Here is a 19,912-nt window from a genome sequence, read left to right as displayed (position 1 = left end):
TATAATACAATAAAATAATAACAAAATAAACAGCTGTTTGCAATCCGACATAGGTTATCATGTATCCCAATCCAAAATTCCTGGACCTTATCACAGGACCATAGGACATGAAGTAATTGGCCATCCTCTGTCTTACATTTCCAGCAATTTGGTGTGTCTTTTAGACCAATTCTAAACAATCTGGAGGGAGTCCAATAGAAGCAATGCATAATCTTGAACTGATGAGGCGCACCCTCACATCGCGTGACATAGTTTTAATATTCCTACAAATTCTGTCCCACTCCTCATCATCCACTGCAATGCCCAGATCCCCTTCCCATGTCTTCTTGAGGCCTGACCAGGCTCCACCCCCCAGGTTCTGCATAAGCATAAAATAATACCCAGAAGCCTCATGACCTTTTCCATATTTCAACAGCACCTTATCCAAACATTCTTGTGTCTTCGGGGCTGAAGAACTGGATCCAAAAATCCCCACCAACAGATGGCGAAGTTGCAAATATCTAAAACAATTGAGACCTAGGGATTCCAAACTGCTGTACCACATTCTCAAAGGATTTCAATATTCCACCGAGATACAGATCCCCCAGTGTAACAACTCCCTCTTCCAACCAATCCCTCCAAAAAAGCGGAGATCTACCAATACATAACTTTGGATTTCGCTGAATACTTGATTAAGTATTAAGATCTAAGGATCCAGTTCAAACAGCCAGGCCACTTTAGTCCACACGACTTTTAAGTGAGAGATTATAGGATGTGTTTTTGCCTCACCATACAGTTTGACAGACAAGCTTTGTAAGGGTGATAATGGGTCAAGAACAGATTGCTCAATACAATACCAGGGTGGGGCTCTCTCAGGAGGAATTGAATTGAATTAAGTTAAAAGCATAGTAGTAATACAACATCTTTGGTAGACCCAAACCTCCTCTATCAATTGGTCTCTGTAATTTATTTAAATGTAGCAGGGTTTTTTGGTTTGAGTTCTTTTAAAAACATAATTCAAAATAATTGTATCATGTGGCGCATCCACATGATACAAGCCTTCTGTGACCGTGGTACAGATACCCATTGTCCCCAGAAGATGAACCCTAATGACCTTGGTGATCCTCTGATGTTCCCTCTAGCACCACCAGCAGATCAGTGTTTTCACTTATGCAGTGAAATATCTCAATATCAATTGGATGGATTGGCGCATCATTTGTACCAATATTCATGGTTCCCAGATGATGTTTCCTATTGACGCTGCTAATCTCCCGACTCTTCCATGCGGTTGACAGTTTTGAGTGAAATGTCTTTGGTTAGCTCTTTAATGTACATTTGGGATCTATGATTATGAATTTATGACAACATTTATGACATTCCCCTCAGCCCCAGTTTTACATTGTGTTAAATGTTAGCATGCTAACACATTAAACTAAGATGGTCATTATGGTAAAGATCTCTGACATCGGCATGTTTTCATTGTTATTGTGAGCATGTTAGCATGTCAACGTTAGCATTAAGTTCAAAGCATCACTGTACATCCTCAATGGCATATGATACAGTATATCTTTCAATTATGTGCTGTAGAGTGCTCATGTTAAAAGGAACATATTACAGATTGAGGGTTAAATTGATGTCATCAGATTGGGATTTACTTGTGTCTATTTGTTTTATGGGGCCTGTGGTTAGTGGTCGCACATTTCTGCTGAGTAGTGAGAGGCAGAACAGCAAATATGGGACTAAACAGCTTCCCACAGAGTTATACGCTCCAGCTAATGGAGAAGTAGGGAAGTAGGAGGGCTGAATAATGGGCGAAGTTCTAGGAGGGCAAAAATAAGAAAGTGAAGGATGATCATAACCATATGGAGGCTGCTTTTTGCTGAGAGGGAAGGAGTGAGCAAAAGAGGAAGGGAAGTTTAGGGAGGGTGACAAGAAGAAAAAGGTTGAGACAGGAGAAAGAGAGGGTGAAAGAAAGCAAATAGGCCTGCCAGAGGATGAAACGTCTGAAGGTAAAGATTATAAAAAAAACAAGGAAGAGTCTGAGGATTAGCCAGGCAGGTCACCTGTGTGTGGTAAACTGTGTTTTGTGTTTGGAATTTGAGGGCAGGGGCTGAGAGAGAGAGAGAGAGAGAGAGAGAGAGAGAGAGAGAGAGAGAGAGAGAGGAAGCAGTCTGCTGTTTCACACACTGCTGGTGAAGTTGAGCCCCTTGCAAGAATTCTCCTGGCTATGTCCGCCATCTGGAATGTCAAGTCACTTCCTCTGTCTGCCCTGCGCTCTAACAGGGTTGTCCTCTGCCTTTCAAGCTCCCTCCCTCTGCTCTGACAGCACTCTGAAGAACTGCTGGAGACCACGCCAGTGCGGATGGGACTCTACTGAAAAGACACACGCCAGCACACAAACGTCCAGCATGAAAGTGAGACCCCTGGAGTAGCCCTCATCCAGCTAAGACACACTCTAAATGGAATCTGGGCCTGGAAGAAGCAAAGACAACTGCAGTCATCAGCTGAACCTTTTGGAGGGTGTTCCTATTCCCTTATATGGCAACAGAGCTGGGAAATCATTTGAATTAGTCTGGTTTCTGTTGCATGCCTGTCTGGTTATAGTGCTGACTGAGTTCCATCTGGTATGTTTCTGTCTCTGCTATGTGCGCATGTGAGTGTGTGGGCGGCGTGTGTGTGGCTTGATTTGTTTGTTTTGCCATTCTTGGTTCTTTTGCTGTTGTTTGCATGTAGGGTTTTGTTTTGGGACAAGAGGAGGGCTTGTGTTTGTGTTTAAGCTAGGGGCACGGTCATTGCCTCAGGGGTGGCTGCTTCATTCAGACTGTGCAACACCTCTTGCTTTTTTTCCTTTACCTCCCTCCCTCGCGCTGCTGTGATGGTTTGTGTTTGTTGGAGCAACACACCCACCTGGGTGCAGCAACTTGCAACCAAAAACTGAAACCGGGTCCCTCTACACACGGATATTATCACAGAAAAGTGGACTTCGGTTGAGGGGCAGACTGTTGTAAGAGTGGACTAACCTCACAATCAGCTGATTGTTTCTTCTTTATTCCTCCATTGCAACAGGATGTGTGACCCAGAAGGAACCAACAGGGTCCCAGAGAGTGCTAACTGGAATAGAAAAGGTGATGGGTTGTCTGCTTGACACTTTGATCATGAAGAAAAGGATCATGGGGAAGTTCTAAACACTAAAGTAGACCATTCAACATACACTGTCACTAACAACTTGAGTGACAGTCCGCCGGCGTAATGCTGTCTGAGCAAGTGTGACAGTAACCTTGCGTTAAATTTGTGTTACGTCAAGTTCATCACCTCATGAGGATTATTTTTATGAACATATCTCAGAACATTGATTGCCATGGCTACGGCAACATGGTATCATCGTGACATAAGCCGTGTGCATGCAGAGGACTTGCTGGCACGGGCAGGGAGGGATGGCAGCTACCTAGTGAGAGACAGTGAGTCTGTGCCAGGAGCATATGCATTGTGCCTGCTGTGAGTAATCACACACACACACACACGCGCACACACACACACACACACACACACACACACACACACACACACACACACACACACACACACACACACGTCTATCATCTACTTAGAGGACAGCAAGATTATTTTACCAATCATAATCAAACATATTTGCCTATCGGAGGTACTTAAAGCTCACTTTATCTTAGACCTACGAGCACCTGTGTGCTTGTACTGTAAATGTATTTGTAAGTGTAAAGCTCTTATCAGTAATGCTGTCTAAAACCTAACTTAAAGGAGAAGAAACAGAATGTGATTCTGCACTCACCAAAAATATTTTTTTTATAGAAGTTACTGAATGTTACTTTATGTCTAATTTTATGTGCTTCACCTCTTTGAAAATATTTAATGAATGATTCACTCAGGAAGTAGTAAATGCTTCATCATGTGAGAAGAAACAGTTCTACTTTATGTAAAACCAAAACTAATTACCTAATGTTGCAAAACTTTTCGATTTTGGCATATAGGATTGCAAACTATTCATAAACACAACATTTCTGCGGAATGTCCCCATCTGTAAATTGATTCAGCAGCTTCACTCCCCCTGTCATATCCATCACTTTCTCCTTCATCTGCCAGCAAAGAAAGGCTGCTGCGTACAGGCTGGGCCAACCTCACACCCTCTCCAGACTAGTCACACTGTCCTGTCCGAACACAGTCCATCTCAGCCAGTCAAACCCTGGCCCAGGACTCCCTGTTTCCCCTCTTACCCCTATTTCTTCCCTGGGGCCCCTGAAAGAGGGCGGGAGTTCCAGCGACCGCACTACGCTAACTGCTCATCAGCCTGAGCCAGATACATTCCTGAAAGCTGAGCTGGGCTGCTTGCAGTGCTCCCTTCTTTCCCTTCGTTCTTTTCTCAATATGTCATTCCTTCTTTTGGTAAATATGTCCACACATTTTGTTGTTGAGTTATTCTGCTATCATGGTTCCCCTTTTGTTCAGGTCATATACAGTAGCTGACTGATTTAAAGCTGGCTTCATCTTTAAGTGCTGCCTGAAACTAATTCCTCTGACGTGACTGATGGAGATGATGATCTAAGTGTCTCTCACACATTGTATTAGTAAAACAAGCCACGTCATTAGTGATCTGTAAAACTACTGGCGCCTTGTTAAGAAGGTTACAGTGTCTTTAACTACAGTTAGACATCTGGTCCTTATTTAAACAATACATTTAAGTATTTTTTTCCCTTTGAAAGTTTGCTCAGAAGATGTTGTAGTAATTTGCCATGGCATTAATAACAGAGTTATTTTTGGTCTCCAAAGGTTCCAACGTCACGTTCACACCTATCGTATTCTTCCCGATGCTGACGGCCTCCTAGCAGTTCAGGTGAGTGTTCTTCACCATTCAACATTGAATCCTCTGCCTGACAGGAAAGTGAAACACAATAGCTGTCTTGGCACAAACTGTACACACCATGAGAGGCACAGCCGGTCAGATGGAGTTAGAGGGATCAAACAATGGTTTGTTATTGCCTGTTGCAAGGAGAACAGGAAGATGTTTGTATTTCCTCTCTGTACAGGCTGTGTTAGGACTGCAGTAGCCTTGTTGTTTGAATGGCATCTCTGCCATGTGGCCGCATGCTTGCAGCATTTGCTCAGCAGCATTTGCTCAGCAGCACAGAGGAGAAATTGTTTTTATGTCTCAGAGATTCCTACTCAACCCACATACTAGGTCATTGACCAATGGGTGTGCTTATTTGTTATGTGTATATACGGAGGTGTTTGTATTAAACATAATACGTCTGTTGGATGTGGCAGGGTTTAAGCCAGTAATTGTATGTTTCTGTTTTTGATACTCTGAGCAGGGGGGCATTAAGTCAGCAAATGACCTAATTATTCGATGGAAAAAAACACACACAAGCAAACAGTTTCAAACCACAAAAGCACACACACAGTCGTTGAAAGAAAGCAAGAGTGTCACAAAAAAGAATAGTTTCAGGGCCAAAGCCGCAAATCATTTAGTTTTTTTTAAACTACTGTATGTCTGCATATTAAAGTCCAATAACTTTTAATAATGATTGTCTGGCAGTCGTTTTTTTAAGCCACCGACTTGGAAAAATTCTCTGCTTTCAAATGAAGACCTTAAACTCTATTGCTATTTCAGTTGTGTTTCCACTGCCATCAGTATAAACTCCCAGTACATATTTTCCCTCACTGGATTTGCTCCACTAACTCACAAGTCGCATGCTTGCCTTTTTGTGTTTCCAAGATGGCCATGGAGATATTTTGGGCCCCATTTTGTCTCTCAATGTCTCTTATTCCTTGTCATTTCTTTTTAATTGCTTTTCAAGAGATCCTTGTGGTACAAAAATACTATTTGAAGAGTTCCTGGCAAAACAGACGGGTAGCTCGGGAGAAAAAACGGTTTCTTTCACCGCAAAATGAAAACAAAAACTTCTAAAAAGAGGGCACAAGAAAAGAGCTTGCTCGTTTTTGTGGGCTAATGTGAACCCTCTTGATTTTGTGCATGTGACTGGTAGTATTATGAGTATGTGTGCACAGGAAGTAGCTGTCAGTGATGTCGCCTCTGCTGTTTGGTGTTGGCCAGAGCTTTCTAAACCCCCCCCCCCCCGGGATGCTTTTTATCACAGCAAATCATCTGTGTGTTCCTTTTTCTGTCATGCAAATAAACACTCTTCTCTCTTGTTCTACCAAGCAACGATTAGTAGAAGGGGGGACGGTCATGTAAGGAAACATCCACTAATATCCACACAAAGTATGCAAGTCAGAATTGGGCAGTTATTTCACTTTGTGTTCAATTTAATGCATACAATACAAAATTTAGACATTATAGCATAATAGGTATTCCAAGGATATTTTCAAAGAAAGTTTAATCACCTCTGTTTTATATAAAAAAGTTACTAACAAGAAAGTGAAGTTGCAGTAACATAGCATTTAGTGATGCCTTGACACTGTATACCATTCATCACATATATTTTTTCGCTTTGTATTACACAAAGCAAGTTTCACACAGAGATTCAGGAAGTCCTTTGTACCTGTTGCGGTGAAGGTTTTTAATGAACATGGTCGCTGAGTGTTAGTGTTTATGATGACGATGATGAACTCATGTTGATGACGAGATTGGTGGTTGTACTGAGAATTGTGTTAATGTTGGTGTCATGAATTTGTTGATTTTGATGTCATGTACTAGTAACCTTGATGCTTACACTTTACGGTGCTGTGCTCTCCCCTTATTTTGTATTGCCTTGGGATGTGTATGTCTTCTCCTATTGTCTCACCTGTTGTCTGTCCTATTTGTATGGTGGCACTCAGTTTCCCCCTGGGGGGATTAATAAAACTGTCATAACGTAGTTCGTAAGTTTATCAAAAGCAAAGTAAGAGCTACATTGATTTAAACTGCTACATATATTCAAATATACATGCTTGTGTGTGTGTGTGTGTGTGTGTGTGTGTGTGTGTGTGTGTGTGTGTGTGTGTGTGTGTGTGGCACACGCCTCTCACAGACAACACAGGGGGTGCAGGTAAACTGTTTCAGGACACTGGAGGACCTGGTGTTGGGGTACCAGCATCCCCACAAGGGCCTGGTCACTCCTCTGCTCTATGCTGTTCCCCGTGATACAGATACCGGGGATGAGAGCTCAGGTGGGCCCACTAGTTGTTATCACAACAAATCATCAATACATGTACAAGTGCATACATAATAATATAATACATACCTAATACAAAGGTGTGCTCCTTTCAGGGCTGCAAAATCTATTGCTAATTATTGATATTTGATTTGATGTTTTAATGCCTGCACAGATGATGAGAAGCCCCCTCTAGTTCCAGTTTCTGTCAACACAGTGCCTTTCACAGGACCACCAGCTAAACCAGCCCCTCGTGCCCTATTCCTGGATAAGTTGCAGGAGCTGAACACATCCAGGTACGATTATCCGGCCTAAATGCAAAACAGTGATCAATTTGGAAAAGATGTTCCTTGCATAGTGCCTTTCTATGCTGCATGTGTAGCTTTTCTTAACATATGTGTTCTATTCGACAGCTGCTTTTTCTATGTGACAATAGCAGATCCATTTATAGATGTGACTGTTTATTGACTTGATGGTGGTGGTGATTTATAGTGTCACATTAAAGCTTTACTGTCAGCCGTCTGTTATGTTCAGAACATGTTCTCATTTAAATATGCACCTGTTGGCAATCAAGCAATGAGAAAGCAACATGCGAAACACTTTTTTTGGCCTATTAATAAACAGTACTGATGTAGTATCTGCTCTATGGTTTTTGCTAGGAGATATAACAACTGGAATGTCCAGAAAGCAAAAATGTTTTGCACAACTTAAAAATGTTACAGTCTGAAGTTTGCCTGTTTTACCCTGTTTACAGTACTGCGGGTGAGCTGATCGCTCTACTCAATGACTACCTCTTCACTGAGCTGCCTCTTGACATTGAGAATGTGCACCAAGGCGCAACAACTCTCTGCCACCTCAGGCGTACTCTTGGTACTGCGTGCCAAGGTTTAAACAGGTTTGCATGCTTTTATTGTTAACTATGAACTGTACGTGAAAACTGGTTTACGGACTATTATGATGCAGTACACTGATAATTCTGCATATTTGTATTGTTTATTAAATATATGCAGTAGATGCCCTACACTAAAATGTGTGTAAATGGATGGTATGGTCATTAAACAAATGTGTATTGATCTGATCGACAGTGAGATTGAGCTGACTCTCTCAAGTCTGGAAACCCTGGCCAAGGTCTTCGACCATCCTAGCTGCTCTTTAACACACACCAAAGCACAGGTACAATACAAACCATGCAACATACTTTCCAAAGAGCTTTAACTAACTGTAATTTCTAAAATGCTAACCCAGTACTGTAGGGCTAACAGGTGCGTTCTTACACATAGTTCATTAACTCCTTGCGCCTTTTCATCTTGTATTTTTTGGAACAAGGGCCCAGAGATGGAAATAGACAGCCTGTTGTGCAAGATTTCAGCTTTGGTCAGCCTCCTTTCTTCATTGGAGAAAAAGGTATGTTTGTGAAATTGCACAAATCTTATGTTTGTTTTTTTTGTTTTTTATCATGGCAAGATTCATGATTAATAATGCTCACAGTCTTGTAACTTTTAGTGGTTGTTGAATGATGATGTTTTCACAATGACACAATTGTTTGTGACTACAGCACTGGTTAGATTTTAACACTGCAAATTCTCTGCTCAAAAAGGTATTAAAAGCATTACAAGATGCGGTGACCAATCACAATCTGGCAGTGCAGTCGAACCCACCCCCTCCTGAACCAACACCCACCAACGTTACATCTGTCAAGAACCATGCCAGACAGCTGCCAGTCCACTCCTTTCAGGTAAATCAGGTTGAAAAAGTTACATTTTATCTCTTTTTATCATATATGACATGGGATAAGACAAATCATACAACTGATCTCTGACTATGTAAATGTATTAACAGCTGTTTGTCTTTGTGCGTCCAGGTGAAGATGGTGAGGTATGGCAGACAGACGGTTTCTGTGGATGTGGACGCAGGAGTGCTGCTCTTTGACAGGAAGGCTGGTTCATTTGGTATAGAGAGGGTCTCACATGACAGAAGTAAGAAAATATTTACTTTTTGGTGCCTAAAACATGTATCTTGCTTGCAGATATATTGTATAATTATCTGCTGGCATGTTACCTGTGTATCAGTCCTTCAGATTGTCAAGTTCCAGAGCAGTCCGGCCAAGGTACGCATGGTGGTTGACAGCCACAACAACACACCACGGGAGATGACGTTTGAGAGTGCACGGGTAAGGAAAAATTATTGTCTTTATTATTACCTGGAATCCAGTTTCCTTTCCTATAATTCACTAAGTGGCTCTCATCTCTTTCAGAAATGTCACGCCTTCTGTCAACTCCTCCAGCTGATGAAAACCAGGCACTCTCAGCTGAGGGACCCTGACGTGATCTCTGTGTTTGTTGGCACCTGGAACATGGGTAACCATAAATGTGGCGACGGTCTCTTTCACTGTCAGGCAACAGAAGTTGTATTAGAGGCAGAAAAGAAACTATTAAAAAGATTATTATTGTTTATTGTGTTGTTTTGTGTGCACAGGTGGTTCCCCTCCTCCTCGCAGCCTGCAGTCGTGGGTGACCTGCTGTGGTTTGGGGCACACCCCTGATGACTCGACCGCCTTGCTCCCTCATGACATCTATGCCTTGGGGACTCAGGAAAACCCTCAGGGGGAGAGAGAATGGACAGAACATATAAAAGCAACCCTTCGCAGCTACACTCACATCGACTTTAAACAAGTAATTTTCTTTCTTTTTTTTAACCTAAAATGGTGATACTTATGCTATATAGGTGCATTATCCATAAAGCTACCATATTTTCACAAAAGAAAGATTCACAAATGTACATAGAATAATTAAAGAGGGACTGCACCACTGTCATGCATCAAAGTCTGTTAACAGGTCATGGGGAGAACTACTGCATATGTGAAAAAAGTTGTATAAAGTCTTTTATGACTACTTGCATTTTAGTCTTACAAAGCTTGTATTTTAACTTCATGTCAATCAGTGCCTTATTCATTTTCTAGTATTGTACATTTGAAAAGATGAAAACACGTTATTCAGCATTTCAAAGGGCATCCACCTCAAGTAAAACCTTGAGATGTTACAAGTGGCAGAAAGTATATATTAAGTGTGAAGGAACACACATTTTTCATTCGGAAGGATAATGTTTCTAGCCTAGAAATCTAGACGCACCCTAGCAGCAGAAATGTAATTTGCAGCCAGGGTCATGATGTGGGTCTGGCTTGTCAGGCTATAACGTTTCAGCAGCGTCTCAGATTATAGGAAAGATTGTGACAGTTATTGTGACAGATATTTTGTCAGCATTATTTTGGGAATATATTTATACAAAAAATGTAGTCAGTGATAGGTTATAGTTTTGATGTCAATATTTGTATTTACAACGTTGTAAATCAAAAATGAAAGCAACACTTCATCTTGCTATTTTGCATAATGAGCATCTGTGTCAGTGGCTGTGTTAACTGAATGTGAGCCTGACTTTATAGAAATGGGTCAAATCAATTCAGAAATCTGTAATTATGTGTTCTTTGACTAGTTGGAAACTGTTCTTTGTCACCAATAACAAGTAATACAGAGCATTGTCCTGTAGGTGGCAGTACAGTCCCTCTGGAATATAAGGCTGGCTGTGTTTGTCAAGCCGGAGCACGAAAGTCGCATCAGCCATGTGAACACAGCCAGTGTGAAGACTGGCTTGGGAAACACATTGGGTAGAGGCTGCGCTGCATGATCTCACCATCACAAATACACACAAAGCAAATATAGAAAATGTACAGTGTCATGGCTTCCAGCCAGAAATAATAGTGCACAATTAACAAGAACCAAAATGTGTGTTCATTAACCTGGAGATTTGAGGTTGAGTGTTTCTGTTTCAGGAAACAAGGGAGCTGTTGGGGTCTCCTTTCTCTTCAACGGAACATCTTTTGGGTTTGTCAACTGCCACCTGACCTCTGGAAGTGAGAAGGTCCTGAGGTACATTGTGTGTATACATACGTGTAACACCAAATTTGTGTGCTCCTGTTTCATTGCTAAGCAGAATAAGAAATATTTAGAATTGTCTCTTGTTAGGAGGAACCAGAACTTTGTGGACATCCTCAGACTGCTTTCTCTGGGCGACAAACAGCTCAGTGCCTTCGACATCAGCCTGCGCTTCACCCATCTTTTATGGTGTGGAGACCTCAACTACAGACTTGACTTGGATGTACAGGTCGGACCGATTTCTTTATTATTCATTGCTCTTTTTTAAGTGTTCTAAATAAGCACCCTTGAAAATAAGCATGATGGTCAATTGAAAAAATGCCAAGACATTGATGTTACTGCTTCTTTCTGGTCCTCACTGACTCCAGGACATACTGAAACATGTATCTAAGCGAGAGTTTGAGGAGCTCATGTGTGCAGACCAGCTGACCCGAGAGAGACACAAGAGGAAGTCCTTTCTGAATTTCAGTGAGTTTCAGTTTGCAATTGGCCTTGTTCTGCATTGAAAGCTATATTATCTGACAGTTATTGTAAATGCACTTTAATGCTTTTTTACAATTACAAAATTAATTATTAAATGATAATAAATAAATACCATTTCATTTTGATTCGGCTCTACCTTTGCTTACCTCACTCTGCACTCTTTCTCTGTTTATCGTGGTTAAGAGGAAGAGAAGATTGCATTTCCACCCACCTATCGATATGAACGGGGCTCTAGAGACTGCTACCTGTGGCAAAAGTACAAGACTTCAGGAGTAAGTAATTTCTTGTTACACAAAGGCAGCTTAGAAAAACCAGATGATGTTTAAATAAAAACTCCTCCTGCAGGATGGAGGATATACACACCTCTGAGTAGCCAGCAATACTTCAATAACTTCATCAAGGTTTTTAGCCATGCCTCTGTTGGTTTGTTGTTCTGTTCTCCACTTCGGTCTAGACTGAAATATCTCAATAACTATTGGATGGATTACAAATCAATATTGCACAGACATTCATTGTCCCAGACAATGTATCTATCCTAAAGACTTTGGAGATTAAATACAGCCTCTCAGAGCCACTACCATTATTGTAGAATCTTAGTCCTGTTTATATTAAGTTCCCTGATGAAGATCAATCGATCCAAACATGTGTTCCTATAATTAAATAATCCATCCATCCATCTTCGTCCACTTATCCGGTATCAGGTCGCGGGGGGAGCAGCTCCAGCAGTTAATTAAATAATAATAAATATAATTAAATGTCCTTTTGGAGCCACTCAGTGTTGCATTTATTGCATTTGTTATCCTTCACATTAAGGGCACCTCATCGTCTTAGATTGTGTCTCAGGCCGTTACACTTAAACTCAAATGTAGGTCTCGTGTCATCTGAAACAACATCATCCTGGAAGGAAGCAGAGAAGACCGCCCAACACCGAACCAGCTGGAGAAAGTTCATGAATGACTTATGCTCCCCAAAGAAAAAATAGGTTAAATGAGATCTTGTGTCATCACCCAGTTTCACGGGAGTTCCTCTCCTGAACGAGAGCAAAGGGAACCGGGGCTGCTCTCTGAACTGAGAAGTTTTGCCTAATGCATATGTCTTCTGCGTCCTGTTTGTACTTTCAGATATCAACTTTATTTTACTATTGCAGAAGTTGTGTTAAGTTACTGCTGATGAAGACCCAACATTTTCTAAATGTTGCTGCTTCCCTATAAAAGCTTTTAAATTTCAAAATAATGGGGGACTTTTATCGTGAGGAATTAATAGGAAATATGTGTTTATTACCGTATTAGCAGAGCATTGTTCGTGGCTAGTCTTTAATAAAAACAAGGGGCTGGAGCACAGCAGAGACCTGTCTCCGCTGCTCTTTCTACAAAGCGCGTTTTGTACGGTCCCTGCCACCTTTACAAAATAAAGGAAATATGTATAAAGAAACAAAGAACACTCTCTCGTGCACAAAGTTCCATTTGGGACGCATGCAATAACGTTATATTCACGCGGAACTATATCTGATCACTATCCAATCAGGCAGGTCACATTGAAGTGTGGACCCATATGCGGACACAGCTAAGTTCCGATCCGGCACATCTGAAAATTCGCATTAAAAGGCAAGTGTAACCACGGCCTTAATAATGTTTCTGAATGACATTGTTGTCATAGGTTTATTGTATTTAGGACTGATGCTGAATTTGTTATACATACTGTACCAGCAAAGCAGAACTACAAAGAGAAGACCCTAGAAGCATTCTAAATATACAGTTGACTCACTTAAGATATTTTTACGCGTAACTTAATCCTATGAAGGGGTCTGTAGGGATATGTGACTGACAGCAGCTGCCATGACCACTAAACATAGGAGGTTAAGCGTTAACCCATAGTCTAAAAAAAGAACCTCTGGCATAACGGGAATTAAGGCATTCTTCACTGCATATAGTTTCTATATGGCAGATTAATTTGTTGTACAATACATTGTTGATTTATACCTGAATATGTTTCTTTAGGTGCGAGTCAATGTTCCATCATGGTGTGATAGGATTCTGTGGAAGTCCTACCCAGAGACGCACATGATCTGCACTGCCTATGGTAAGATCTGGAGATTAAAAAAAAAGATTAAATTCAAAAGTAGAAAGGTAAACAGTTAAATAAGGCATAAACAAAATGTATGTATGTCTGTATGTACAGTATGTATGTAAGAGCAGCACAGAGAGGTCGGTGCTTAAGTCTTGACATAGCCAAAGGTTTTGATGCAGCATTCTCAAATTAGATATCTGTGGTCTTTTTTTTTTTTTTCATTTGTACCACTGCAAAATGAGAACAGAAACCCAGAAAAAGGAATACAAAGTACATCCTGGTCTATGGTGCATAAAGAAACAGAGTCATTTCCTCTCATTCTGCCTGAGCTTCTGTCGCTGACTAACCTCAGCAAACTATCAAAACATAACAAATACTGGGGAGTAGCAGAACTACTTTTTGTCTCCTAAATCACTCTTTTGTCACATCTTGTGAAATATCGCTAACCACTCATCGGCCTCATGATGTCGGCCTATTTAGTGTTGTTATTGCATGTCTAATAATAAAGTAATAGGATGGATTTGTCTCTCACCAGGCTGCACGGATGACATCTTCACAAGTGATCACTCACCTGTTTTTGCCACGTTCCAAGTGGGAGTGACATCACAGTTGAGCTCCAAAACAGGTGCTGTCATTGTTGTGGCCCAACAAGATGGAATAGGACTGAATCCCTTCATTAAGTGAAAAGCATTGTCTTGCATTTGTCTCGCACAGATACAAATTCAAGCATGGAGAGGGCCTGGATAGAGCTCGAAGGCATCGAGGCCATTGTGAAGACGGCAAGCAAGGCAAAGTTCTTTATTGAATTTCATTCGTCTTGCCTTGAAGGTATGGTGCTACATGAAAAAGACATTTCATATGAAGCCATTTTGCAGCACAGAGGCAAAAGAGTAGTTCATGTCTTTCTTTGCAGAGACACGACGCTCAAATGAGAATGACTCACAGAGCTGGGATGTTCCCAGGTTTCTCAAACTTGGCTGGTCCTTCAAACAACTGCCAAAGGTTAGAGGCTCATTTGGGCATGGCTGAAAATATTGTTTGTTTTTTAAGTCAAATTCTGAACTTGTGATTTGTTTGTGTCTGTCATAGCTTCTTCCAATCATGTCTGACATGGAGTATCTTCAGGATCAGCACCTGCTGTTGTCTGTCAAGTCTTGTGACGGGTTTGAGTCATACGGTTGGTCACAGGACAAATTTATTTAGTGTAATTAAGTCCTCCATTCATAATGTCCCTCTAGGTTGGCTAATGAGTGCCCTTAGAATGACAGTTTATCCAAAAACATAAAATTGTTTATTTTCTTTTTCTTTTAAACCCGTATTACAGTTGCTATCTACTAATCCAGATAGTTAAGTTATGTTTTGATATGGTTTGCAGATTTCAGTTTGCCAAACATTTTTACAGTTTTTTCATCTCGATGCAAAAGGCAGAAAATGTTCACAACAAAGTGCATAGATTACTGTATTTTCAGGTACTGAACTGAGTGTTATATATAACAGTTTTCTTCTAATTGCTCCAAATCAAATGCAATTGACCTTTATTGTAGTTTAACTACAGTCAGTGTCAAGGTCTGTGGAAATCATGCTGGAACTATTTGGATGGATAGGTTGCACTCCCCACTTAGTTTCAGCGTCTTATTGATCTAATGAATAATCTTTTAAAAATCTTTTTTCATAGGTGAATGCTGTGTGGCTCTGCGCTCACTCACTGGTGCGTCGGAGCAGTTTGAGACATTTTTGAGTCACCGAGGCGAGGAGATGGGCTCCATAAGAGGACGGGTCAGAGTTCATGTGCCCAAGGACAGACGAGGAACTCGGGTGAAGACCTATGGTGAGTCAGCCTGAACTGGTCATCTCCTACGCTCTGCCTTGCTTGCACTATCACTTCCCACTAAACTTTCATCTGCACTGTCACTGCATTCTTTGACTCTCCTGTGAGTCTTACATTGCTTCCTCTATTTGGTTCCCCAATGATCCCTGGCTTGGCTTTACACTTGCTGGTATCTATTGACCGCTTCCTCTTTTGGCTCCTGATTGACTGACCCTGACCAGATGCATCCTGAGACACTGAAACAGGACAGATGAGTTTTATGTCACCAGGTCAGGCACTACAACAACAAACTGGTATGGCTCTTGGCCTGCATGCAGCATACAGATTTTAAGGAAGTCTTGTTCATTATGGGATGTGTTGATCACCGGTGATTCTGTGATTTCCTTTTTCAGACTGGTTCTATTTTGAGAAAGATGATAAAGGTTCTGTGAGGGGACACATGTCTCCTGCATCTACACGGGTCCAAATAAACAGGTGAGAACCTCCTTATTGTTTCTGAGCATCAGTGTAAAGCAGCAGAAAGCCTCCAAGGAAAGGTTCTCTGGAGCTCTTTGAAAAACTTCCACAATCCTCAGCAGATTGTGAGCACGTTTTACCTGCTGTTTTTTTTTAACATAACCAAGCTCAAAGTTAGACTCACTTGCCACTGTATACTTTTATTTAGAAAAAAATCATCAGAAATTTGTTCCCAAATCTTGTGAATCTGATACAGTAGATATTATCTAAATTGTACTGAAAAACTATGAATGCTTTCTCGTGCTATTTGGTTTTTCAATGCCGCTGTGTGGTGTTTTGACATCTGATAAGTGTGTATTACTCAAACTGGACTCCTTTAGATGGTATTTCATCTTCTCACCGTTGACTGAAGCCACATGTCCAAATCAATGCAGCCCTTGTGTTTCTATTAGCACTGTGCCACTATTGGTTTGAACACCCGCAACGTTAACAGTGATGAATGCCAGAGAACACATACAAACTCTTGTAAAGAAAGAACTGAGGACACATTTAGTACCATAAAATTGTAACTTGGTTGGCAAATTCAAAACTTGTATTGCAGGTCTTTGGCAGCTCCTCCCAAACTTACTCCAAGCAGCTACACCAATCCGGCCTACTTCATCTTTGAAGGTGTGTCAGTGGCACGCAGAGTGGAGGAGGCTCTCCCCCAGCGAAGGGACCCTCAGGTGATCTGGTCTGGAAATGAGGCCTTGCAGCTCCCAAAAATCTCAGGACGTCAGGGCTTTGACAAAAGACCCTGTCGCAGATCAGACTTTACAGAGATTGAAATTCCAGCTGTCCTGCCTCAGTACACTCCAACCAATGACCTTCATACACCCCAAACCAACTCCTCCTATCAGCTTTTTCCGGCCAAAAACCCATCTCCCATACCTCCAACCTCAAGTAATGCCATGTCACAGTACCAGGAACAGACTTCACAACCCAGAGACAAATACCAAGGTAAACAGGTTGTTCAAGACTCTATACTGCCCGAGAAGAACCTGAGGAACTTGTATATGAATCACTCAGCAATCATCAGGGAAAAAAACAGAAGGGATCAGCATCAGCTTCTCCCAGAAAGAACCAATCCTATTCGGGCAGCCAAGGCACCGTCAGCTTTCCCCTACATCCCCACTCACATAGCACACTCTCAGGTCTCTGTTCCCTGGATGGTGGATCAGCAGCCCCCTGGACCTACAGGGGACAACTCCCTCACTGCTTTGCAAATGGCCAAGTCCCTCAGTGAAGTGGACTTCTTCCCCACAGAGCAGAGAGGCCCATCCATACTCAACCAGAGGCCAAGTTATAGAAATGGCCCCTCTATGCATGGAGATAGAGGCTACAGCTGGGAGAAAGAGGTATGACACTGCTTCAAAAGACTCTTTTTTTTTATTTTTATTTTTTTAAAGATGTCACTCCTGGTTCTCTGTAAAAGATTCTGTCTGCTTTATCTCAACGCAGGTGTCTGTCCTCCAAGGTGCACCAGAGACCGTGCGGGAGCTTCTCAGTGCTCTGGGTCTTCAGAAATACACCCTGGGACTCAGCCTCAATGGCTGGGATGATCTGGATTACTTCAGGTAAAATGATTTTGGATAACATGTTCCACAAGCCATACTTAGGTAGGCTCATTACTGCACTTATATGCAGGCATGCATATATGGCATATGCACGCAAATAATGTAGTTACTACACACACACAGAGCAGGATACATTTGTTTGTAGCGATAACCTCGGTGTTCACAGGACTGTTGCAATAATCAGTTGTAGGCCTGATGAAATTACTAACGTGCATGTGACAGTCATGCTCATCTGAGTGAGATGATTGAACTTGACAGTCAGGTTAGCATTTGGAGCCTCGCTGGGGCACCAATGTTTAAATTAGGGCTGTCAATCGATTAAATAATTTAATCTAATTAATTACATACTCTGTGATTAATTAATCGAAATTAATCGTATACATAATTAACGGTGCCTGAACCGATACTTTTTAAGAAAGTAAAAAAAAAATAAAAAAAAATAAAGGGTACTAAACAACAGTTGGTGACATTAAAGAACGGCTTGTTTATTGCTAAGGCCATATGGTCAAAATTAAATGATTTAATAATAATGTATAACAATAACAATAACTTATTTCACTAGTAAATTGCTGTTGAACGACAAAAACAACAACCAGATAGGAAATGGACATTTACAATAACTTCAAATGCACCACGAGGCTGTAGTTTACCAGTTTCATTTAACGCACCGTCTGTGTTGTTTCTCCGACGGCAGCTGCAGATTGTTACATCCCGGTGTTGAATCCTCTACAGTAAAACACAGTCACACTTTACACCGTTTAGCGTTAGCTGTCAGCATTTTAACCGTGTTTAATCCAGCTACTAGCTAGCGGTAGGCTAACGTTAGCTGCTGTTGAGTATTGTGTTAACTAGCGTCACGTGCAGCGGGGTTTGTGTTTCCTGTAACGTCTGTTTCAGAGCATCAGAGAAAAGCGCAGACATATCAGTGGAACCAGATTTTCGTCTGTATGCAAACGTCAATATGGAATGGATTAATCTGCGTTAATTTTTTTAACGCGTTATTTTTTCTCAGATTAATTAATCGAAATGAACGCGTTATTTTGACAGCCCTAGTTTAAATACATCCAGTCATGGTGCGTTGATATAAGGATGTTGGCACCACATGTACTTACAAAGACTTACCGGGCTATGAAGTTATATTGAATTTCCAGTCAGGTGTGATTTAGTGTCATTTCTCCTCTCTACAGTGGTATCACTGAGGAGGATCTACGCGCCGCAGGAGTGACGAACCCTTCACACCGACGCAGGATCCTTGAGAACCTGCCCAGGAACTGGAACTGACATACAGAGATGAAAAACATTGCTGGTACGAAGCCTCATAGTCCGCACAATTAGAACTGGAAAAACTGTCAGAACCAGAATCAGCTGGACTTTATCAGAGCCTTGCTTTCTTTTTATTTACTCGGTCAATACTGTAACAATAGTTTGCCTGTGTCAACACAGCAAAGGGAACATAACGCAGGAAGCACTTGTTGCACAATCTGCTTCACTCATCTAGCCATCTGGACAGATAATGAAAGCATTGGGTGATATGAATGGAAAGCCTTAATGTGTACCTCCAGTTACTGACACGTATGCAAATATTGTTTATGATATCAAGGTCTCATTGATTTAATTTTAAGTGAATTTTAAATGACTATAAAAATATAGTCCTTCAATTTCCAGTGTTAACTCAAGGCTAGTGTTTACCATCCACCTCCATGCCTTCTACTGTGTGCTTCCCATTACTCTGCTATTATTGAGCCTGGATCTGAGCTTGTAAAAGCCCTCTATTAAACCTATGAAACATAAAAATCCATAGCTGTACATATCTACTCGAACGTCGGCTGTAAAGTTGGTATAGAAGGACCTGCCATTATCTCATGTTGTTTACTGTTGCATACGGTTGTTATCATGTCACTTAACCACTGTGTATGTGCACAGTCCACTGTGTGTGTTGTATATAACCTTTTTATAAAGTAAAGTGCATAAAGCAACTCTTGACTGTCACCAGGCAATCACATGTGTCATTTTATGCTGTTGAGCAGCTGGGAACAGAGAAATCACTTGCTCAAGTCTTTTCCATTTCAATGCTCAACTCACATCATCGCACCATGCTGCTTGTATGTTTTGTTTAATGTTTAATGCCACCTAGAACGGAGGTGTAGCCTTACCTAAGGCCTTTAGGCCTTACCTAAAGTAGTAGACCTAATAGTCTAATACTGCAATGCATATGGGTTGCAACAGTAAAACCAGAAATGTAATTCATGGGCCAATTATTTGCCACAATACTTGATCAAGATAATGCTTCTCTCTTTGAGTGACAGTCATGCAAGTACCAACACACTGGGCCCTATCTTGCACCCGGCATAGTGCAGCGCAAAGCCCAACGCAAGTATCTTTGCTATTTTAAGACCGTCCAGCGCCCACGTCGTATAGCAAATGCACCTG

General features: G+C 41.3%; 1 protein-coding gene across 1 annotated transcript; it reads left to right on the top strand.

Moving 5' to 3' along the window:
• Positions 1-1,922: 1,922 nt before the first annotated feature.
• Positions 1,923-19,471, top strand: inppl1b (inositol polyphosphate phosphatase-like 1b). The gene is made up of 27 exons (XM_078260385.1): positions 1,923-3,474; positions 4,780-4,843; positions 6,981-7,119; positions 7,279-7,399; positions 7,858-7,998; positions 8,189-8,276; positions 8,430-8,507; positions 8,701-8,838; positions 8,965-9,079; positions 9,173-9,273; positions 9,358-9,460; positions 9,579-9,775; positions 10,647-10,764; positions 10,930-11,026; positions 11,123-11,261; positions 11,401-11,500; positions 11,699-11,787; positions 13,513-13,594; positions 14,118-14,207; positions 14,297-14,410; positions 14,496-14,584; positions 14,672-14,759; positions 15,258-15,410; positions 15,803-15,884; positions 16,468-17,263; positions 17,367-17,482; positions 18,670-19,471. Exons 1-27 carry the CDS (start codon positions 3,338-3,340, stop codon positions 18,761-18,763), a joined length of 3,669 nt encoding a protein of 1,222 aa, XP_078116511.1. The 5' UTR covers positions 1,923-3,337; the 3' UTR covers positions 18,764-19,471.
• The last annotated feature ends 441 nt before the right edge of the window (positions 19,472-19,912 follow it).

Source organism: Sander vitreus, chromosome 10 (genome assembly GCF_031162955.1).
Source record: "Sander vitreus isolate 19-12246 chromosome 10, sanVit1, whole genome shotgun sequence".
Classification (NCBI taxonomy): Eukaryota; Metazoa; Chordata; class Actinopteri; order Perciformes; family Percidae; genus Sander; species Sander vitreus.
This window is presented reverse-complemented; position numbering and strand designations above follow the sequence as displayed.

What these genes read in the sequence shown, in the direction of transcription:
- inppl1b (XM_078260385.1), top strand. Translation starts at nt 3,338, where the DNA reads ATGGCTACGGCAACATGGTATCATCGTGACATAAGCCGTGTGCATGCA. An exon ending in GGAAGTGAGAAGGTCCTGAG is followed by an intron (nt 11,027 to 11,122) that starts GTACATTGTGTG and finishes GTCTCTTGTTAG; the next exon opens with GAGGAACCAGAACTTTGTGG. An exon ending in GATGATCTGGATTACTTCAG is followed by an intron (nt 17,483 to 18,669) that starts GTAAAATGATTT and finishes TCCTCTCTACAG; the next exon opens with TGGTATCACTGAGGAGGATC.